The sequence below is a fragment of the Salvelinus alpinus genome, chromosome 4 (genome assembly GCF_045679555.1).
Source record: "Salvelinus alpinus chromosome 4, SLU_Salpinus.1, whole genome shotgun sequence".
In the NCBI taxonomy this organism is placed as follows: Eukaryota; Metazoa; Chordata; class Actinopteri; order Salmoniformes; family Salmonidae; genus Salvelinus; species Salvelinus alpinus.
In genome coordinates, this window is record NC_092089.1 from 36,136,432 (window position 1) to 36,159,885 (window position 23,454).

The 23,454-nt window shown below is 43.1% G+C and overlaps 3 protein-coding genes and 1 pseudogene across 8 annotated transcripts in view; 2 read left to right on the forward strand and 2 right to left on the reverse strand.

Moving 5' to 3' along the window:
* Positions 1 to 435: 435 nt before the first annotated feature.
* On the reverse strand, positions 436 to 2,001 carry LOC139572581 (trypsin-3-like; annotated as a pseudogene).
* On the forward strand, positions 1,712 to 3,213 carry LOC139572404 (CD209 antigen-like protein C). Its single transcript, XM_071395163.1, has one exon. It carries the CDS (start codon positions 2,578 to 2,580, stop codon positions 3,211 to 3,213), a length of 636 nt encoding a protein of 211 aa, XP_071251264.1. The 5' UTR covers positions 1,712 to 2,577.
* A 956-nt stretch (positions 3,214 to 4,169) lies between these two features.
* Positions 4,170 to 5,656, forward strand: LOC139572401 (trypsin-3). Its single transcript, XM_071395160.1, has 5 exons — positions 4,170 to 4,301; positions 4,463 to 4,625; positions 4,745 to 4,998; positions 5,136 to 5,272; positions 5,415 to 5,656. Exons 1-5 carry the CDS (start codon positions 4,262 to 4,264, stop codon positions 5,562 to 5,564), a joined length of 744 nt encoding a protein of 247 aa, XP_071251261.1. The 5' UTR covers positions 4,170 to 4,261; the 3' UTR covers positions 5,565 to 5,656.
* A 1,697-nt stretch (positions 5,657 to 7,353) lies between these two features.
* LOC139572396 (zinc finger protein 135-like) overlaps positions 7,354 to 23,454 on the reverse strand; it is a 29,448-nt gene continuing 13,347 nt past the window's right edge. For 3 of the 6 annotated variants that reach the window (XR_011674396.1, XR_011674395.1, XR_011674394.1), the window contains 2 exons: positions 17,407 to 23,399; positions 16,656 to 17,240 (listed from right to left, as the gene is read on the reverse strand). Coding sequence is in view for 1 of the 6 variants with exons in the window: in XM_071395147.1 (XP_071251248.1) it covers positions 11,596 to 11,858; positions 12,105 to 12,374; positions 12,638 to 13,157 (1,053 nt within the window). In the remaining 5 variants the exon portion in view is untranslated. Of the gene's footprint in view, positions 11,859 to 12,104; positions 12,375 to 12,637; positions 17,241 to 17,406; positions 23,400 to 23,454 lie in introns of those variants that run through there. The other 3 variants (XM_071395147.1, XR_011674398.1, XR_011674397.1) reach the window with 3 other exon arrangements.

Sequence of the window (23,454 nt, forward strand, 5' to 3'; positions counted from 1 at the left end):
TTACAGGGTGTGTTAAGTGGTGGTGTCCCATCCTTTCAGGTTGTTGGCCTGAGGTAGGACTAAATAGATTTAAATTGTGGAGTATGGTGGTGTTATTTGAGTGTAGTGTTATCTGGTAGGGTATTTTATTTTTTCAAGTAAAGTATAAGGGAGTTGTACTCCAGTCTAGTAAGTGGCGGTAATGCAAAAAAAATTTTTACAACTGCGACCTGGCCAAGATAAAGCAAAGCAGTGTGACAAAAACAACAACACAGAGTTACACATGGAATAAACAAACGTACAGTCAATAACACAATAGAAAAATCTATATACAGTGTGTGCAAATGAGGTAAGGCAATACATAGGCCATAGTGGCAGCTGAAAGACTACATTTGTGTAAGTTCCATTAATTAACCTATGAAGAGAAGAGATGAACAAAAGTATGTTCTACTCATGTCTATTGCAAGTTCAAATTTTATTTGAAGTCATATTTCCACTGACAGAAGTTCATTCTCATGTCATCGAGTTTCCAGGAAACGGCTTACCAGCGCATTTTAGCATGGAGAGGAAACTGATAGGACAGTGCACAATCAGCATTGAACAGATTTAGCTATTGTCTGCAACTCTTGCTTTACAAGTTACACATAATAAGCACTAGCCAGATACCTGTTTCATAACTTCCTAAAAGCATATATTGCACTTTAAAAGAATGAATAAGTCAAAGACTGGTTATTTTCTCATACCAGTTATCATGGGTTTCTGTCTTAGAGAACATGTCTCTTCCAGTCTAAATCAATTAGTTGGAAGACATGGTGCTGCTGATCCAGGAGTTGTAGACACCAGGCTTGTTCCTCTGGGCACAGCTGTAACCCCAGGACACAGCACCCTGCAGCTGCCAACCACAGGGCCACCGGAGTCTCCCTGACAGAATGAAGATGGGGCAAGAGAGAGGTGCATCTTTCAATATTGGTTGAAGCTGGTTAATCACAACAGATGAGCGCTTTTAACAAATCAAATGAAAAGGACAACAGTAGTAAGGTGTGCTATGACTTCAACTCTGCTTACCTGGCAAGAGTCCTTGCCTCCCTCCATGAGAACATGTTGGAGGTGATCTGTCCAGGGTAGGTGCTGTTGCAGCTGCTGCTGCTCAGGATGGGGAGATCCAGGCAGAACAGTGGGTTGGGGTAGAAGGCTAGTATATCAAACATTCTCCCTTTGGTTCTGAGTGGTCAGTGATATAACTTGTCATTTGTTTTGATAAACAACAAATACCAAAAGTATTTATGGGCATATTGTTGATGCTACTCACAGCCTCTGCTGGGTAGGTTGCCCCAGCCAGCGGGTGCCAGAGCTGGCACAGCTACAGGGCATGACCACAGTGCACATGTAGCTGTTCAGGGAGGCGGGCTTTCTCAGCTTGACGTCGTTGTCCAGGTTGCGGCTGTTGTAACTGGGGTGCATGATGAACTGCTCAGTGCCCTCGTTGACGACAATGTTGTGTGGTCACCTAGACACACCTGAATGTGGCTGGGGAGAGAGGGTTAATCAGATGTACAAATACAGTTATGTCGAACATACTGTAGATGGCTTTGGTAAATGTTTTTGAAGAAAGTTTCATCAGTCACGACTTGTAGCAGTGAGCAGCAGACACCACCCATGTGCTGGAGATCAGGGAGCCACCACAGAAGTGGTACCCAGACTGCAGAGATGCCTGGTAGGATGCAGAGTTCTTTCTGCACTCATACCTTCCAACAATCTTGTCATCCTCATCGTCAAATGGGGGCAGCGACTGAAATACAGAAAGAATCAGTGTGAAATTGCATGGAAATACAACTCATGCAAACAGAACGGTATACGTGTTCAGTAAATATTCAGAGTATTATCACAGGATGGACACCAATGCGAACTTAAACAATTTCTCTCAACGAGTAAAGCAAGGACTTACATGCAACAGCAAACAGAGCCAGGAGAATACCGTACTTCATGATTGTGTTTTTTAGCTGCAACACAGGACTCAATCATGAAGACAAACTGTTATATACCCACTTCACCGGCCACATTATCTGATCTTCTCAAGGATTTGCACTTCTGTGAACAGTAAGCCTATATCTGACGCTCAGACATTACTCTACCTGGGAAAGAATTATGTCCACCTGAAGTGACACAAGCATCTGCATTTTTCTTATTCTTATTTTCATACACACAACTTAGGTGGCAGCTTAGTTGTATATTTTCTAACACTTGCATGGTGGGTGGTTCCGTTGTCGTTTCCTTTCTCGCGGGTGTGTTTTCCTGTTCCCTATGGTCTTAACACCAGTACAGTGCAGTCACAGAGCAGCACAGAGACACATTAGAATACAGTGTATGTTATAGTTGAATTGGAACGACAGAGGAAAATAACATGATGTCTGAGTGTATCATTGACAGCAAAAAATGCATTAAAAGGAAGGAACAAGACTGTGGTGATTCTGATGAGTGGACTACGGTCATATTTGTCAGTGCAGAGACCCTGAAAGGACATGATTCTGGTACCAAGACAGAAGACACACCACACCAAAGAGTAGACCTGGAGAAAGTAACTACGGCTCTGAGGGCTCGATGGGGAGACGCTCCCGAGTTGCTGCAGCGTGTCTGGGCCTGCTGTGCCTTCTCCTACTGGCTGGGATTATGGTGCTGTTTGTCTACTATAAGGCAGTCACTGTCAGTTTGGAGGAGAGGTTGTTAGTTTATAGAACCAGCAACAACAACCTGACTGAACAAAGAGACGAGCTACAGGTCCAAAACAAAAACCTGGATAAAGAAAAGGCCGATCTAAAGAGAAGGTACAATATGTTGAATCAAACCTGCCTTGAAGAATGGAAGAAGTTTGGTTCCAGTTTGTACTACATCTCTGACAGGACTGAATCCTGGGATGAGAGCAGACAGAACTGTCTAAAGAGAGGAGCAGACCTGGTGATCATAAACAACAGAGCGGAACAGGAATTCATCTGTACATTTAAAACGTTTTTCTGGATTGGTCTGACTGACAGAGAGACAAAGGGGACTTGGAAATGGGTGGACGGGACACTAATGACCACAGGGTTCTGGTCTCCTGGTGAGCCAAATGGTGCCTCTATCGACTCTACTGAGGACTGTGCTGAGGTTAACACCTTCAATGACCAAAATAAAAACTGGAATGATCTCAGGTGTCGTGAACGGCGGCACTGGATTTGCGAGAAATTGGCTGATCAGTAGCTCAACCTGGTACATGCCTCAGATAAACACGCACAAACACACCTGTAAGACCAAAACAATTCCCCATGACATCATCTCAATGAGCAAACAGTACCAACTGTTCTTGTCCAGACTAAACATCTATTCTATGTGTTAACATTGTACCAAACATATCAACTTTGTTATGTTTATTTTTGTCATATCTGCCATTTTTTTCCTGTAATATACCAAGAAAAATTCCTAATGTATAATAGAGCATTATATTATTCTATTTCATTTAAATACATTCTAGTGACAATCTAAAAAATTATTTCCTGTCCCTGAATATTGAAAAAGAAAGCCTTTCATGAATTTATATGCAATCAAATACATTCTGAAAATGTACAAATGATGAGTGACATTCTGCTGTATTTCTAACACCATCTATGATACTGTACAGCATCTATAGGTATTTCTGAGGTCAATAAAACATGATATCACTAGATTACAACAATTAGATATCATGATCATATGATGAATGTTGTTATACAATCCATGTTGTTATACTGTTTGTTTTATAGCTATTTTTATATCAAAGAAACAGGATCAGTAACAAACAGCCTATATTGATAAATTAAGCCGAGGAACCCTTAGAGACACTCTCCTTTCTGACCAATACTGGAAACCAGTTGCAAAATGCCAGGCTTACTTCAAATGCAAGGTCATAAAACTCCCCCTTGTGGCCTCATAGTGAATCTATTTTGGAGAAAGTATGTGACACAAAACCAAGCACTGTGTATGAATACACATTTCTATATTCCTTCAATGAGTCAAGAAATGTGGCAAATGTCTATTCATTTTAACAGTATAGGAATTTACGTAGGGATGTAAGGTAATGCCGTTAAGCACACATCCTCAGTTGAGGAGCCTCGTTAGCCATATGTCCGTTCACACGCAAGTTACTGTTTGACAGGTACCAATGGAAATGTATACATGTATGCCCTTGAGACTGACCAATGGCAGAGGACAGAGTGGGTTTATAAGAGGGCTCTGACAGTGGCTCAGTACCGAGGCAAAAACGGACACAACCATGAAGGTCATTATTCTTCTCGCTCTGTTCACTGTGGCATGTGAGTACCGGTTTATTCAACAGGAAATAATATGTGGGCCAAAAGATTGGAGACTGCATGAAAATACAACTCTGGATGAAGCTATAACTATACACTGCTTGAAACGTTTGGTACATTTGACCTTTTTCTTTACAACGATTTCTCCTTTACATCCCACTCAGTCGCTGCCCCCATTGACGATGAGGATGACAAGATTGTTGGAGGGTATGAGTGCAGAAAGAACTCTGCATCCTACCAGGCATCACTGCAGTCTGGGTACCACTTCTGTGGTGGCTCCCTGATCTCCAGCACATGGGTGGTGTCTGCTGCTCACTGCTACAAGTCGTAAGTGACTGGTGAAACGTTCTTCAAAAACATTTACCAAAGCCATCTACAGTATGTTCGACATGAAACTGTATTTGTCTGAGTACATCTGATTAACCCTCCCCTCACTCTCTCCCCAGCCGCATCCAGGTGCGTCTGGGTGAGCACAACATTGCCGTCAACGAGGGCACTGAGCAGTTCATCGACTCAGTGAAGGTCATCATGCACCCCAGTTACAACAGCCGCAACCTGGACAACGACATCATGCTGATCAAGCTGAGCAAGCCCGCCTCCCTGAACAGCTATGTGAGCACTGTGGCTCTGCCCTCCAGCTGTGCCAGCTCTGGCACTCGCTGTCTGGTCTCTGGCTGGGGAAACCTATCCGGCAGCAGCAGTGAGTAGCATTAACAATATGCCCACAAAGACTTTTGGTATTCATTGTTTCTCAAACTGATGATAAATTATATCACTGACCACTCAGAACCAAAGACAGAATGACTGAGAGACTAATCCTCTTCTGCCCGTCTCTAGGCAACTACCCCGACACTCTGAGGTGCCTGGATCTCCCCATCCTGAGCAGCAGCAGCTGCAACAGCGCCTATCCTGGACAGATCACCTCCAACATGTTCTGTGCTGGCTTCATGGAGGGAGGCAAGGACTCTTGCCAGGTAAGCAGAGTTGAAGCACTTCCACTGAATTAATGAAAATACGATTCCAGAATTTCCAAAAACCATCCTTCAACCTAGATTGACTGATACCCTGAAACAAATCTGCTCACCTTTCATTTCTGTCTCCCCATCGCTCTATTAGGGAGACTCCGGTGGCCCCGTGGTGTGCAATGGTCAGCTGCAGGGTGTTGTGTCCTGGGGTTACGGCTGTGCCCAGAAGAACAAGCCTGGTGTCTACACCAAGGTCTGCAACTACAAATCCTGGATCAGCAGCACCATGTCCTCCAACTAATTGATCTAGACTGGAGGAGACATCTTCTCTAAGACAGAAATCCATGATAACAACAACTGTCATGAGAAAATAAATTATATTTTACTTTTAAACACTGTCTTCGGTTATTTTTTCACTAACTGGTTGGATTCTGCATGTTCTACAGGAACATACACTATATATGCAAAAGTATGTGGACACCCCTTCAAATTAGTGGATTTGGGCTATTTCAGCCACGCCCGTTGCCGAGAGGTGTATAAAATCGAGCACACAGCCATGCAATCTCCATAGACAAACATTGGCAGTAGAATGGCCTTGCTGAAGAGCACAGTGACTTTTAAGGTGGCACCGTCATAGGATGCCACCTTTCCAACAAGGCAGTTCATCAAATTTCTAGGAGCAACAACCGATCAGCCACGAAGTGGTAGGCCACACAAGCTCGGGACAGCCGAGTGCTGAAGTGCGTAGTGTGTAACAATTGTCTGTCCTCGGTTGCAACTAGGGCTGTGGGGTTCATGAAATTGTGATTCTCAAGCAAATATCTGTCGGTCTCACAGTAATTGACCGTTAATCAACATAAATACATTGAGCATCTCCTGGCTTCCACACATGGCCTACAAGCCACTGATGCAGACCTTTGGAACATCTACATTTTAAAAAGTCTAATAAATCCATTTAATATAGCCTACACCATCATAATAAATCCATTATTTATTTTAGACAGGTATAAAGAAACATGATATGAAGAAAATGTAGTCTATTTCAGAAGAACAGAATAGCATTTTTCTTATGTTAGGCCCTGATCTGGCTGTGGGCTACACTAGTTCATTTAGCAGACAAGATTTGCTTAGAATTCCGTAGCATTATTTATAGTATGAAGAATACAATTGGACATAGCTGAATAAAATAGAAAATATATTTTCTCCAAACAATGAGGGAGTGCGCACATGCAGCTATTCTGTGTTGAGCGGTTAACAAAGAAACAGGTACTCCTATATGCTTAATTTAAAGTTATATAAATAACTTTAGTTGTGATACAAATGTTGGGCTATATATTTAGATTTTAACATATTCTAAGGCTGCGTGATGCAACTCTAATGATGATTTGAAAAAAGTTGCACGAAAGGCATGAGCTCTGCTTTGTTTTTTGCGTAGGCTATACACACTTCATCAGTCTCTGATTCACAATTTGAAGAGCCTTGAATTTCCCGGCTGCATCCCCTTTGTATGGCCGTAATGCCCTCTAAAAAATCCATGCCTTTTGCGGCCAGTGACTGTTGTTCCCTTGGGCTGAATACAATAATTATAATTCCCTTCCCCGGCTGCGTGCCGAAGCACCTCTCACTCACATGGCTCGCAGTCACGTGATTGGGTCTTTGTCACATGCTACAAGTGAAGACAAACACAATTGCACACATCCTTATCCAATTCCGAGGCGTATATTGAAGATATTGGAAGAACTGTCCACATTTACTTTTCGTCAGCCAACAAGATGAGTAGGCCTAACGAACTACTATCCGCCATAGTACAAAAGTTGACCTATTCTATTCTGTGCGAGAAATAAATATTCCAAACAGTCTGGGACAGTTGTGGGATGCGATAGATCCCAAATTAATACAACCACTAGCATAAAAAAAACTGTTTCAAGCAAAGAGCCTGACGAAACAGATTAGAACATTTAGCTTAAAAAGGTTGATAAATTGTTAGGCTATTCTTCACATTATAAGCCCAGCAATGAGCAAACGGCAAAAGGCAATAAGCACAAATGTTCCATTAGCAGGAAAACACCATTCTCAAAAGTGACCACAAATGAAAATATGCATTTAATGCTTTTATTATGAAGGTGCATTTTTTATGGTGAAAATTACCTTCCCCAAACTTGAAACTCACGCGCTGCATATGTATGCCAGTTAGGCTCTACACCTGTAGTAAAGCGGATTAATGTGCTTCATTTTAAGAAGTTACTTGGCCACTTTAGTTGTGATACAAACCTTATCAAAGCATATAGGCCAGGCTACATGAGGTGTGCAGCTATGATTTGAAAAAGTTGCAAAATAAGCATGCGCTGTTTGCGTTAAAATGGGCATCATTAAGTGATAGGCTGATATTGTCACCAATCACACTATTCTTGATTTAATCTTGTCTTTACATACAGTACCTTCGGAAAGTATTCAGACCCCTTGACTTTTTCCACATTTTGTTAAGTTACAGCCTTATTCTAAAAATGATTAAATATTTTTTTCCCTCATCCACACACAATACCCCATAATGACAAAGCAAAAACAGGTTTTTAGAAATGTTTGCTAATTTATACAAAATAAAAAAACTGAAATATCACATTGACATAAGTATTCCGACCCTTTACTCAGTACTTTGTTGAAGCACCTTTGGCAGCGATTACAGCATTGAGTCTTCTTGGGTATGATGCTACAAAAGCTTGGCACACCTGTATTTGGGGAGTTTCTCCCATTCTTCTCTGCAGATCCTCTTAAGCTCTGTCAGGTTGGATGGGTAGGGTTGCGGCACAGCTATTTTCAGGTCTCTCCAAAGATGTTTGATCGGGTTCAAGTCCGGGCTCTGGCTGGGCCACTCAAGGACATTCAGAGACTTGACCCGAAGCCACTCCTGTGTTGTCTTGCCTGTGTGCTTAGGGTCGTTGTCCTGTTGGAAGGTGAACCTTTGCCCCAGTCTGAGGTCCTGAGCGCTCTGGAGCAGGTTTTCATCAAGGATCTCTCTGTACTTTGCTCCGTTCATCTTTGCCTCGATCCTGACTAGTCTCCCAGTCCCTGCCACTGAAAAACATCCCCACAGCATGATGCAGCCACCACCATGCTTCACAGTAGGGATGGTGCCAGGTTTCCTCCAGACGTGACGCTCGGCATTCATACCAAAGAGCTCAATCTTGGTTTCATCAGACCAGAGAATCTTGTTTCTCATGGTCTGAGAGTCTTTAGCTGCCTTTTGGCAAACTCCAAGCGGGCTCTCATGTGCATTTTACTGAGGAGTGGCTTCTGTCTGGCCACTCTACCATAAAGGCCTGATTGGTGGAGTGCTGCAGAGATGGTTGTCCTTCTGGAAGATTCTCCCATCTCCACAGAGGAACTCTACAGCTCTGTCAGAGTGACCATCAGGTTCTTGGTCACCTCCCTGACCAAGGCCATTCTCCCCCGATTGCTCAGTTTGGCCAGGTGGCCAGCTTTAGGAAGTCTTGGTGGTTCCAAACATCTTCTTTTTAAGAATAATGGAGGCCACTGTGTTCTTGGGGACCTTCAATGCTGCAGACATTTTTTGGTACCCTTCCCCATGTCTGTGCCTCGACACAAACCTGTCTCAATTCCTTCGACCTCATGTCTTGGTTTTTGCTCTGACATGCACTGTCAACTGTGGGACATTATAAAGACAGGTGTGTGCCTTTCAAAAGCATGTCCAATCAACTGAATTTACCACAGGTGGATTCCAAACAAGTTGTAGAAACATCTCAAGGATGATCAATGGAAACAGGATGCACTCAAGCTCAATTTCGAATGTCATAGCAAAGGGTCTGAATACTTATGTAAATAAGTATTTTTATATTTTGCAAAAACTCTAAAAACCTGTTTTCACTTTGTCATTTTGGGGTATTCTGTGTAGATTGCTGAGGAGCATTTTTAAAAATCCATTTTAGAATAAGGCTGTAATGTTACAAAATGTGGAAAAAGTCAAGGGGTCTGAATACTTTCCTGTATACTAAATAACATATGTGTGAAATGTATTTTAAATTATAATACACCATTATCATGCAACTGTCTCGAAACAGGGTTTGCAGAAAAAAATACATGTAATCTATGCACTTAAATAGTGAATGGAGGACGCTTTTCTCGTGGTTCATTTTCATTCCAGCCAGATAGGCTATACTCCTGTTTTAAAGATAAACAATGTGCTTAATATTAGGAAAGTTGAGAAATAGTTAGTAGACCTAGCCTATTGAAAGCTGATGGGATCCTCCTCTTTTTAATAGAGGCCATCATTCTGTTTTCTCAATTGCATAGCCTATAGAAATGTTGCACAACATGAGCTCATGGGCTCTCATTAAGTGTTTGATTAGATTTTTGATTACATTTGCATTAATGTCAGAGTGATAGGTCAATAGAGTGCCAGGCAGTTAGCAAGTTTGGTATGCTACTAATGACCATCAGCAGCATCAGAGCATGGAGAAGCCTAATTACCGTGACTAAATGGTCACGTGGAATTTGACTGCCCTCATGACACGTGACCTCCAGTGTGCCGGTAAAACACTACCGAGTTCCAAACTGCCTCTGGAAGCAACGTCAGCACAAGAACTGTTCATTGAGAGCTTCATGACATGGGTTTCCATGGCCGAGCAGCCTAAGATCACCATGTACAATGCCAAGCTTCAGTTGGAGAGGTGTAAAGCTTGCCGCCATTGGATTTGGAGCAGTGGAAACCCGTTCTCTGGAGTGATGAGTCACGCTTCACCATCTGGCAGTCCGATGAATGAATCTGGGTTTGGCGGATGCCAGGAGAACGCTACCTGCCCCAATGCATAGTGCCATAGGTAAAGTTTGGTGGAGGAGGAATAATGGTTGTTCATGGTTTGTGCTAAGCCCCTTAGTTCAAGTGAAGGGAAATACTACAGCATACAATGACATTCTTGACGATTCAGTGCTTCCAACTTTGTGGCAACAGTTTGGGGAAGGCCCTTTCTTGTTTCAGCATTACAATGCCACCGTCCACAAAGCGAGGTCCATACAGAAATGGTTTGTTGAGATCGGTGTGGAAGAACTTGACAGGCCTGCATAGAGCCTTGACCTCAACCCCATCGAACACTTTTAGGATGAATTGGAACTCAGACTGCGAGCCAGGCCTAATCGCTCAACATCAGTGCCCGACCTCACTAATGCTCGTGGCTGAATGGAAGCAAGTACCCACAGCAATGTTCAAACATCTAATGGAAAGCCTTCCCAAAAGAGTGGAGGCTGTTATAGCAGCAAAGGGGGGACCAATTCCATATTAGCAGGTGTTCACATACTTTTGTTAATGTAGTTTACATGACGTAGTACAGACATTATTGCTATCAAAATTATCAAAAGCTGGTTAGGTCTGTTTTCATCTTTAATCATGGTACAGGATAAAACATTTTTTTTATGTGAATCTCTAATAAATATGGTCAGGCTTTTATTTTGAAAACTACTCCATTTTGACACGGTGCTTTTCAAGTTGTTAGGGCCGGGACGATACCAGTATCGTGACAAGGAAACTGCTGGAGGTCATTTTGCAGGGCTCTGGTAGTGCTCCTCCTTGCACAAAGGCGGAGGTAGCGGTCCTGCTGCTGGGTTGTTGCCCTCCTACGGCCTCCTCCACGTCTCCTGATTTACTGGCCTGTCTCCTGGTAGCGCCTCCATGCTCTGGACATAACGCTGACAGACACAGCAAACCTTCTTGCCACAGCTCGCATTGATGTGCCATCCTGGATGAGCTGCACTACCTGAGCCACTTGTGTGGGTTGTAGACTCCGTCTCATGCTACCACTAGAGTGAGAGCACCGCCAGCATTCAAAAGTGACCAAGACATTTTACATTTACATTTTACATTTAAGTCATTTAGCAGACGCTCTTATCCAGAGCGACTTACAAATTGGAAAGTTCATACATATTCATCCTGGTCCCCCCGTGGGAATTGAACCCACAACCCTGGCGTTGCAAGCGCCATGCTCTACCAACTGAGCCACACGGGACATCAGCCAGGAAGCATAGGAACTGAGAAGTGGTCTGTGGTCACCACCTGCAGAACCACTCCTTTATTGGGGGTGTCTTGCTAATTGCCTATAATTTCCACCTTTTGTCTATTCCATTTGCACAACAGCATGTGAAATTTATTGTCAATCAGTGTTGCTTCCTAAGTGGACAGTTTGATTTCACAGAAGTGTGATTGACTTGGAGTTACATTGTGTTGTTTAAGTGTTCCCTTTATTTTTTTGAGCAGTGTATATATCACTCCAACTTGCCTCTTGTCCTCTTCATCTTGGTATCTATGCTCCCAGAACCATCCTCTCTCAGCTGGCGTGTGCCTCGGTGCAGTGTTTGGTCAGGGTGCTTTCCTGTATGAATCTCTCTCCACAGGATGAGCAGCGATAGGGTCGTAGTTGACCCCTGGCAGGTCTAGAAGTCAGGTAGGCATTCCCTGGTGAAGTAGGTGTCGACAGGGATGGGGGGTGCTTGGCCGTCATGTGACGTTCCCAGCTTCGAGGGTCATTGAAGATGATATGACAGTGCTCACAGCTCATTGGACCAGCTCTGTTTTTTTCATTGTCCATACCTGAAATACCAAGCCGACACAGTGAAAGATCTGTCGATGTGTCCTTGAGCAAGACAGTTGACCCTTATTTGCTCCAGGGGCGCCGTACTACTATGGCTGACCCTGTAAAATAACTGCACCTATTCGGTGTGTGACAATAGAAACATTGTAATATTTTTTATAAAACACAGAAAATAAAGAATTATAAAATGTGAAAACTGAAAGAAATAATAAGTACATAGACTGTATTAATAAAATTCTATATACCCTCAGCCTCTCCTCCGTCTGTGCTTTCTTGGACAGAGTCTTCTGGTCCAGTGGGGGGCAGACTCCACTTGCTGTGGGTGCGTTGGTGAGCTGAGAGCAGACAGGAGGAGGGGAATGTACAGTCGCAGACACAGCAGGCAAACACTGTGCGACCTCTGAGATGTCTCTCATACTCTACTGGGTGCTTGAAGCGTAAATGCCTCTCTTCTGTCTCTGCATCCTGAAAGGTCATGAAACACTGTTGGCACTGAGTAGACTGGGGAGGCTGGGCTACAGGAAGAGAAAGCAATTAGACAGGGTCAGGAGAATCAGTGGATACACAAGTGATGTGGTAATTTGCTGCAAAGAGGAAAGATTGTCAAATACAGGTAAAAACTGATTCATTGAAAAGAGAAAATAACAAGATGCATATCATATCTAGAACAGAATAATCGGATTCAAGACACAAGTTCACAGAATTCCAAGTACCTTGCAAATGAGAGGTGAATCCATAGCCTAAACAAGAGGAAATATTAATAAAGAACCAGCCTTACCTGAAACTCTAGTTGAATCATTAGAGATTACTGCAGTGCTTCCCTCCTCTTCCTCTCTCACTGCCCTGTCCTCATCTTTCCAATTCCTCTCCTCTCCGTGCTGTCTCTCCCGGTGTTTTCTGAGTGCCGTCAGGTTTCGGAAGCTCTGGCTGCAGTCATGGCACTGCTGTCGTTCAGCCACAGTCCTGCGGCGGCAGTAGTGTGAGCGCTTGTGGGAGACCAGCTTGCGCAGGCTCTTGAGCGTCCGTCCACAGACCCCACAGACGTACTGGGACTGGCCCATGTGACTGCGCTTGTGCATGATGAAGGCTGTGGGGCGGAGGAAGCGGTCGCAACACACTGGGCACTGGAACTCCAGTTTGACCTTGTGGCCGTGGGCGACCCCGTCCTCCCCCGCGCCGCGATGCCAGTACAAGTGTCCCGTTAGCTGCCAGGAGGAACTGAAGCAGCGCTGACACAGTCTGCAGCACCAACTGGAGTCTGACCCAGAGCAACACAGTCTCACATTCAATTCGCGCATATATGTACAAAATGTATTTCAGCAGATTTCGTGCATTTTTGGGGTGGTTCATATTTCTGTGCTACTTAATTCGTGCGAAAAGACACGAATTTAACCAGTAGGCGACACACAAGCCGTTGCAACAACCATGTAGATAATTTGTATTTCATTTTTGTTCTTCTTAATGGCTAATTCAACGTCATGAATATACAGAAATGTTGTCTTTGTTTAACCATGTTTTAAAATGTGTCGTTGTATGCCTATATGTACTGTTTTAGACTTGCTGAACAGAATTTTTGAGAAAAGACGCACATTTACGGGCGACCTAATTCGTGGGAAATATTGTTTTATTAATGCCAATGCTGTTTTCTGTGCTTAATTTCGCTTAATACTTTGGATACTGCTGCACTTGTAATCAGAACGCCTTTTTGTCATGTAGGCAACCATACACGATTTTCTTCATAACCCATTTCATATTTCGTGGAGCCTAAATTACACCATTTTCTTCATAATGCATGTATTACATGTTAATGTAAAATAATGAATTATGTTGGCTTACACTTATGGCCTTAAGGGAACATTTTAGCACTCGCCATATGGTTAGTGAGAAACGCCACATTGCAAATATACGGTCCCTTACTAGACGTCCTGCAACGTTTCTAAAATTCGCGGACGGCGTCGGCCGTGCGCGGGGGAGAGATCTTTCAGGAAGTCATCAAACGAAATCTCTCGGACGTTCGGTTTCCGTTTTATAAAAATAACAAATTTTGGTCATTTTTCCGCAGTCTCGGTAATTCCCACCAGAGGGAAAATAAATAATATTGCAAATGCACAAGCACATTGCAAATGCATGTGGCCTTTTCTCCTAAACGGAAAATATTTCGAAGACGTAATGGACAGTTGGCCCCGAACAAGATGGCGTCGAGGCCTCAACGCTTTTTGAGTTATGGCCATTTTTCTGGGATTAAAGGTCAAAAACGCAAAGTAGGGTGCTAATTTGACCGCTTCACGTCAAAGTACATAAGCATAAGGTGTCAGGAAAAAAGAACCAGCCATTTATCTATCGTAATTTAAGAGAAATCGTACATTGACAAATTGGTAATGTTCACAAAAAGGAGTTAAAAAAAAAAGTTACAGATCCAGTTGCAGTGTGTTCAGACGAAATTATTTTAAGTGGGTCTCGAAGCTCTGCCAGAATTCTGTGATTTTATGTGATTTTATGAAATAACACACACTCATTTAACCCTCTGTAAATAAGTCAGTTCTTAACATAAAGACTTAAAACTCAATATTATATAAGAGCCTACCCCAAGGAGGATATGTGTTCACTTTCAGCTTCCTATGTCAACCGGAAGTACCTTCAAATGGTGCCATAGGGTCAGTTTCGAAGGGTTAAAAAGGTCAGATCTGCCTCCCGGGTGGCGCAGTGGTCTAGGGCACTGCATCGCAGTGCTAGCTGCGCCACCAGAGTCTCTGGGTTCGCGCCCAGGCTCTGCCGCAGCCGGCCGCGACCGGGAGTTCCGTTGTCCTAGCGTCGTCCGGGTTAGGGAGGGTTTGGCCGGTAGGGATATCCTTGTCTCATCGCGCTCCAGCGACTCCTGTGGCGGGCCGGGGGCAGTGCGCGCTAGCCAAGGGGGCCATGTGCACGGTGTTTCCTCCGACACATTGGTGCGGCTGGCTTCCGGGTTGGAGGCGCGCTGTGTTAAGAAGCAGTGCGGCTTGGTTGGGTTGTGCTTCGGAGGACGCGTGGCTTTCGACCTTCGTCTCTCCTGAGCCCATACGGGAGTTGTAGCGATGAGACAAGATAGTAATTACTAGCGATTGGATACCACGAAGAAAAGGGGATAAAAGGATGGAGTGAAAAAGTACGGTGCTTAAAGACACACAAAGCCTGCAATGGCATTGCCATTATCTCCAGGCCGTGCCGAGTTCAACGAGATGCCCCGCTTGACCGTAGCTTGCTCGGTCTGAGCGCAGCGACAGTGACAAGAAGATGACCCTTGACCTACATTTCAAGTCTTTTGCTTTTGGGAGACAGAGAGAGAACTGTTAAGGTTTAGAAGCACAATTTGACCTCAGGAACGTTCCTAAGGTCTCTGTGCAAGCCTAACCTTGACCGTGTGGCATTAACCCTTAACAGTTAAAAGAAGGTGTTTACATCAAACAGTTTACAATGACATCTCACCCCATAGGAACACATTGCCTGCACCCCTAAATTCAACCTGAAGCCTATGTGGGTTATGAATGTCTTATGAACCTGTCTTCAATGACAATCCATCAAGCCACTATGAGGTCTACCTGTGTTGATTCTAAGCTTCCTGGAGCAACCGGAAGTGATAAAATCACCCTAAAAGTGTTTTGCCATACCCAACCAGCAGTTTGTGATATATAGTGCATTCAACCCTGTGTAAATCAGTCAGTTCTTAACGTATAGACTTAAAACTCAGGATTCTGTAAAAGCATACCCCGATCAGGATATGTATTTACTTATAGCTTCCTGTGCCAACCGGAAGTGCCTTAAAATGGGGTCATAGGTGCTGTTTCGAAGGTTTAAAAAAGTCAGATCTTTCCAAAACTTTAAATGTGTGAATCGGTCAACCCTCATGAACTGTAAATCAGTAATTTCTCTAAACAGATGTCAAAGAAAAGCTCTCTCACACACACACACACACACACACACACACACACACACACACACACACACACACACACACACACACACACACACACACACACACACACACACACACACACACACACACACACACACACACAGCAAGGATGGAGTGAAAAAGTATGGTGCTTAAAGACAAACAGAGCCTTAAATGCTTTTAGGGGCGATCCAGACTTCCATACCCGCTCTGGGAGCGCTATACTACCGCCCCAAATCAATGGGTGCTGGCCTGAGTGATTTATGGAGGTTTTCAAAAAATATTCTATGTTTTTTCTTCTGGAAAATATTTTATGTTTTTTCTTCTCGAGTCAATGGCCTGAGTGATTTATGGAGGTTTTCATGCACCTGGTATTTTTTGGGGGTTACCAGGCGTCATTTTTCAAAACGGTTGAAATTGCTTTTAGGGGGCATCCAGAGTGTCACATGACCGGATGAGGTAACTATTCTTGTTCTTCTTGTAACTTTCCGGTAGGCTAGAAGCTTTCCGGTGTTTTGCTGTTCGACACAGGTCGACGCAGGTATTGCACTTGATTTATCGTTATCGTAACCGTAGGTGCAGCCAAGTGGAAATACGAAAGCTTTCTAGCTATTTCGCACTGACGGTAATTTGAACACAAGAACGTTTCTAGTGAAAAGGTGTTTACACTCAGAGCCATGTATTTACACTCAGCCACCCTAGCCTTATTACGGGTTAACGTTTTGGTAATTTTGGTTGGCCAACAAAATGTAAGACTACAATGACTGCATACGTTTCCCCAAATGTTATACGAAAAAGAAAATGTTTTGTTATTGATGGACAATGGCAAGGCTGCCATTGTATTTTCAGTTACATTCTGTTCAATAAAAATGGTTTACACGTTTATTTTTTAAGAAATACATGGAACTACAACCGAATAAAACAACATTAACCATCATGCATTGCTTACATTCATTCTATACTGAAAAGTCTGTTCAGAAAAATCGAAAACAGTACATATAGGCATAAAACCACAATGTTTTAATAGGGATTAAAAAAAGACAATATATATATATAACCTCTTATGGTTATATGGTTAAAAAAAGACAAAATATCTATATATTCATAACGTAAAATAAATAAATACAGGCGATCGCGTCTATGGTTGTTGCAACGGCTTGTGTGTCGCCTACTGGTTAAATTCGTGTATTTTCGCACGAATTAAGTAGCACAGAAATTCGTGTATTTTCAAACGAATTGAACCACCCCAAAAATGCACAAAAACGCACGAAATCTGCTGAAATACATTTTGTACATATATGCGCGAATTGAATGTGAGGCTGGGCTGCCCAGAGACATCCTCAGTCTCAACAGCAGACCAGCACCTCTCTTCAGTCTTTCATTTCCTCCTCCTTCTTCCAGGGTGTCTGTTTCCTCAGGGAGTTGGTCGCCTGGAGCTGGAGTTGAAGCGCGACTGTGATTTAGTGGGATAGCAGGAGCGAAGGAAGAAAATGTGTTGAGAATCAAGGTTGAAAATAAGAGACTAATATATTGTATCGTGTTGTAAAATTATCAATACTACAATTCTGTTTCTGTGCAAGTGTTGGCTTGCAGGCTCCTAAACACTTATTTGGACCCACCTGTAGTGCCTTGTTCTAGGCCCTCTTCTTGCTCCTGTTTGATGAGCGTGTCAGATGACAGTGGACCATTGGACATCTGCTCCATATGGTCTTCTTCCTCTTGTTTAACGATGACCATCAGCATGTCACCATCCAATGTCCCTCCTTTACCACATACTGTCTCCATCCTATTGTATTCTTTGAGATTAGTAGGCACATCAATAGGGTATGATCAAAAAGAAATGGCTTGAACATTTGGTCCTTATTATAAACAGTCTGTCAGCTGTAGAACCATACTCTGGTCACCGATCAGACTACTTTTCCAGCATGGTTAAATAACATGTGTGTAATTTCTTCAGTTTATAGCCTTCGCAGTAAAGATAACATATTTTGGTCAAAACAGAACACCTAGTCACACGCAGGATAACTCGGTGACTAATTGGTGCAAGATTTCATGGATAGAATAGGGCTGTGACCGTCAATAACCTCAAATTCTGTCGCCTACCTTGCTTGCTCAATATTCAATGGATCCTCTGTCCCTTGCGGTTTATTGCAAGGGTGTAAAATATTTCAAAGATACCGGTAAACTACATCTCTTGCTTGCAGTAGAATACACATATTTGCATTAGAACTAAATTGTATGCATCTTTTTCATGTTTGATGTCAACCGGTGCGCATCCGATGATAGGATTGTGAAGAACATTTTTTTCACCCCAATGTTTTGACCGTGGCGTGACTGATTTACTGCCGCCCATTTGGATCACACCCCATTGTCGTCTGTAACCGTAATAAACTATTAGCGGCGCCTCACCATTATAATAACGCTTTGTTACAATTTTACACTATACATAAGGGCGCAAAAAAAGTGGAATTCCTAAATAGTAATTACATTTAGTAACAATTGAAATTAGCCTCACACATGTTCTTAAAATTAAAATGTAGTCCATAACACATCAATCTGAATTCAAAGTTAGTCTTGCAAAATGTTGAACCTTTCATTGACTCCCTAATCATCTGGGGAAAATTAGTTTGTTCTCCACAGTGAGCAAACTACAAAACCATTCAATAGTTCCATGAGAGCAGTGCCTTCAAAAGGGCATTCGACAACAAAATAATTCGAACCAGCAAGTGAATCCCACATGACGTGTCCTGTATGCCTACATATGTACTTGTGCGAGGCTATATGTCTGCAATTAAATAAGCACAACATTAGAAAGGTGGCTTTTATTTTTGTCTGACACATTAATAACTGAGTGAAACTAGAAAGTAAAATATACAGTATGTAAACAGCTGTCAGTTCATCAGCAACAGAACAGGAACTGCTTTTCTCAACAAAATAACTTTCTGTAAACATGAGGGAATGTAGGCCTATTAGGTAAAACGACTAGAGTACTGGCAGTGAAAATATTATTTTTTGCATAAGTTACAAATTAACACAACCACAGAATAAATGACTAACATGCAAAACATGAGGTTTATAATTTTCTTTTAAATAAATGGACAGAATTAAAATAGATGTTAATCACTTGTATTGGTAGACTAAATGACATAAATCATCAGTTGAGAATCAGAGTCTGACAGGAAGAGGTTAACAATGACATTAGGAGGTATGACAATGTTCCATGATCAAGCATTGCAATTTACACTCAAACTACCATTGAAAAATAGATTGCAGGCCATGATCTGTCCTCGTCTCAAAACCTGCTAAAATTACTGAAGTGTATAAAAGCACTGACCATCTTTTCAGATTAAGGGACAATAAAATACTGTCAATTTAAAATTGATCATAGTGTAAGTAATTCAAATAACAACCAAAAGTAATCAGCTTCCTTCATGTCCAACAAGCAACCAGAGTAACATCTCCATTCAACAGAATATTCACTCAAACACATCAATACAACAACTTCTTATGTGTTAAAAATGCCACTTTTGTTGGTTGACGTACGAGTCATTTCTAAACTGATAGAGGTAAACCTCTGAGAAAGAGATGGGGGGATAACGTGCCTTTGTAATAGAAAAAGGTTCCTCATTTTCACTTCTTACACCTCTCCCCTGGCATGCTGCAAATAATGCTCATAGAGTTGTGAGACTGCAGGAAACTGAACACCACACTCCGCACAATCCAAACCACCCATTGTCGCCTTGTCCTCCTTGGATCTAGCAGCACGTTTAGTCGCATTCCCATAAATTCTACTCCGCTTCCTGTTTACATTCCCATCTTTTCTGTCAGGGTTTGGAATGGTCTCTACCTGTGAGTACAGTGGTGATAGAGGGCTTGTGAGCGGCTGGGTGGAGTCATATGACTGGAGGCCTGGTTGGAAACCTGGGTGTTGCATTGGGGGAGGCACAGGTATAAGGGGTGACAATGAATGTAGTAGGTCTGAATGATTGGAAAAGTAATGAAGGAGATGTGAACCTCGTGGGTGGTTTGCTTGAAGAGGCGGAGAAGGGTAGTAGGTATGGTGGAGTTCCTGGGAGTGTGTTACGCCACTGTTCATGTGAGGGTCAAATCCATTCATGTTGGAAGGTACATCATGTTCATGTGTCGAGGGAGAGTAATCATAGCAGTCGTCCTGTATCCACATACTGTGGTCACCTGGTGAGGAATGGCAAAGCTGATGATTGAAAAGCAAATCTAGTGTCCTGAAGCTGGCGTTACACTCCTCACATTGATAAGGCAGGCACTGCTGCTGGTCAAGTCCTTGGAGGGTTTTGTTTGGTCTCTCATCGATCCACTGGTACTCCGGGTGTTCTCGCAGCATGTGCTGCTTGTAGGGCCCAACGAAGCGGAAACCTTGGCGACACTTTGGACATGAGAACCGTCCTAGTTTCTGTCTGTGGACTCGCTGGTGAAGCCAAAGCTTTTTCCAGCTTTCCAGGGTCTTTCCACAGCAGTCACAGGTGTAGCTCTGACTGTGGGCATGAGTTAGCATGTGGGCTCGGAGTCTCCCTGTGTGTCTGAAAAGTCTTCCACAACGTGGGCATAAGTACTTCCTCGGGTCAGATTTACGATCTAGACTATTCAACTTTGATACAAGGGGGGTGAGATTATTTGTGGGTATAATGCATGTTTGGAAGGGGCGCAGAGTTGTAGCAATAGCTTTATTGGCATGTGTTTGTGAAGACTGATGACCACTTGATTTTTGCTGTGGGGTAGGTTCACAGTTCAGCAATGAGACAGAGGAAGCTGAACTCTGTCCAGGGTTCTGAAATGGTTGACTATCAGCAGCTGCAGGAAATACTAATTGGGTGACTGGTGAATGACTCTTGATTGGTGAATGACTCTTGACACTTGATTGCTGCGATCTTTGCTGATTAGGGGCTCTAGGTTTCCAAATCCTAAATTCAGATTTGGATGTCATCTTCTCCCCCCTAACTTTGGTGCAATATTGGTGGTGCTCTTCAAATTCTGACATCACACTAAACAGCTGGTCACAGAATAAACAGCGAAAGAGCTTCACACCAGCATGGGTTTTCAGGTGGGTTTTGTACTGACGCCTCTGAACAAATCTCTCTTCGCAGATGTGGCATGTAAAAGATATGAAAGGCTTTTTCCGGCCATCTCTGTCATTACTCTCCCTCAGACCCTTGCAGGGATGTTTTTTTGCAGACGACAACTGAGTGAAACTCTTCCCACACCGTGTGCAGTTGTAAGGCTTAATGGACCAGTGGGTCACCTCATGAATACGAATTGATGAGCGATTACTAAAGGCTTTCCCACATACTTTACAGATATATGGTTTTTCCCCAGTGTGCATACGTATATGAACCTGCAGACCAGACCAAAAGGGAAATACTTTCCCACAAATGTGGCATTTGAGTATCCCCCCCTTACCCCTTTTTCTCCGTTCTTTCAGAGAAACAAGGGGTGTATGAATGGCCTCATTTCTGTTATCCTTCGTTTTACTCCCAGACTCAGAGTCCTGGTTCGGGTTCTGCGAGTGCCACTTGCAATGAGCAAGCAATTCCTTTGAGTTACTGAACTTCATTTTGCAATAAGGACACTTCAGAGGCCGACAGCGCTTGTTATGTTTCTTGATATGACTTTTTAAGTTAGATAGCTGGGCAAAGTCTTGGTCACAATCAATGCACTTAAAAGGCCTTTCGCCTGTATGAGTGCGTAGATGGACGGTATATACAGACACAAAATCAAAATGGCGACCGCAGTACTCACATGTTTTCCCTGTGCCTTTTGGTCTCCCTTTTGGTCTCCCTTTTGGTCTCCCCCTAGCCTTCAGGCCACAACTGCTTGTTGGGTTATATTCAGTTTCATCACCTACACCATCTCTCTCTTCCTTGATTTTTTCCCTTGTGAATACTTCACCTTGTACGACATTTGATTTTAAAAAGGACTCATGCGACATAGTTTCTAATATGTTTACATCAGTGATGATAGGATTTTGGTGACTCTCAGGCAAATCTTTAAATCCTTCATCTGTTGACTTACTTCCATTTGAAAAGCTGTCATTTGTGTTACCCTCATACTCCCAAGCTAACTCGCCACAGTCCATCTCCTCTCCAAGATCACCATTGCCTTCATCGGCCTGCTTTGACATGGTGTCTGGATCTCCCTGTGAGGTCACACGTTGGAGTCTACCTCTATCATCAATGCACCTTTTCCTCTTTCCTTTTTTGTATTTAGTTTTTCCAAAAACAAACCGGGATCGCTTTCTGGGAGCAGTGCCAGCAGTTTCTCTGCGTTTGTCGACTTTGAGTGGCTTTTTGAACTCAGTGCCATCACAACTAGTATTACAGGGCTCAACCTTCACACTGGTGTCAGTGTGGCATTGAAAAGACATGAGACAATTTGACTGTGCCAGGGAATTAAAATCCCCCAGCTCTATTTCAATATCCTCACACTTCACATTAGAGATCATGTCAGCAGTCCCACCTCTCTGAGAATCAACGCGACTAAGTGACACAGACACATGCCTTGCAATATAATCTAGTGAACGCTCAGTCTCAATCTTCTGATGTTGTGGTGGAATATCCTGGGAATTCACAGATGTAATAGAACATGATTTTCTCTGTGATTTTCTCTGTGCTAATGCAAACTGCCTCACGAGTGTTGTTTTCTTTGGTGGCCGTCCTACTCTGTGTTTAGGCTCAACAGGAGCTTCCTCAGGCTGAGGACCAATGTTTCCTCTCTTTTCCTCTTCAAATAGCATCTCATCAGGTTCCTTTTTAATTGCCATTTTTTCTTCTGTTACATGGGATTGTTGCACTGAAATAGTGTTCATGGTTTTTCCTGGTTGTTTCTTAGTCGACCCCTTTGGTCGTCCCCTTTTCCTTTTTGGTTCCAAGGGTGAGATAGCCACAGGGCTGGATTCAGCTGGTTGATGGTTTTGGGGGGACGAGTCAAGAACAGACACCGCTGTATTGCTTGGTTCACGGTTTAGAGGTATTGCTTTTGTTTCAATAGCTCTGAGAGACGTGTCATCCCTGTTTTCTACACAGTTTGTAGTAAAAGAAATGTCATTCGCTCTGTCAGACATTGTTTCACTCCAATCCTTTGATTCTGCAGTGCTCAGATGAGAAGAACTCTCCTCTGTTTGTAGCACAGTATGCCGCATCTTTGCCTTCTTGTGAGGGCGACCACGTTTCCTAACAACGTCTACCGCTGCTGGCCTTGTTACACCCACCAGCTCTTTTGTGATACAGTTCAATGTTTGCTCACTCCCAGTAAGTGATAAATGCACTTCAGGATTGGCACTTTCACATTGAGTTTTAGCATGACCAGTAGCATGTGAATTAACATGCATTTTCTCCATGTTTGCCTGCATCTTTGTGCTCTTTCTTCTGTGATTAATGCCACCAGAGTTTACCTCTCCGGGATTAGGAAGGACAGCCAAAACAGGGGTACCTGGTAGTGACCGTGTGTCAGAGGGTTCAGCTACCACTTTGTTCTGCTGGCTTCTACTTTCTCTCTGTAGTTGGGGTCTTTGTAAGGGCTCCTTCATAGGTGGCATGTTATGGCAGTTGTCTACCTCCTTGCTGATCTTCTCTTCAGATGGCTGTAAAAAAAATGAATATATATATATATATAAAAAAAAAGAAGGATATAACACG

Excerpts from the sequence above, each read along its gene's own strand:
- LOC139572404 (XM_071395163.1), top strand. The coding sequence starts at position 2,578 with ATGGGGAGACGCTCCCGAGTTGCTGCAGCGTGTCTGGGCCTGCTGTGC.
- LOC139572401 (XM_071395160.1), top strand. The coding sequence starts at position 4,262 with ATGAAGGTCATTATTCTTCTCGCTCTGTTCACTGTGGCAT. Across the intron at positions 4,999-5,135 it reads AAACCTATCCGGCAGCAGCA|GCAACTACCCCGACACTCTG; the intron begins GTGAGTAGCATT and ends GCCCGTCTCTAG. Across the intron at positions 5,273-5,414 it reads GAGGCAAGGACTCTTGCCAG|GGAGACTCCGGTGGCCCCGT; the intron begins GTAAGCAGAGTT and ends TCGCTCTATTAG.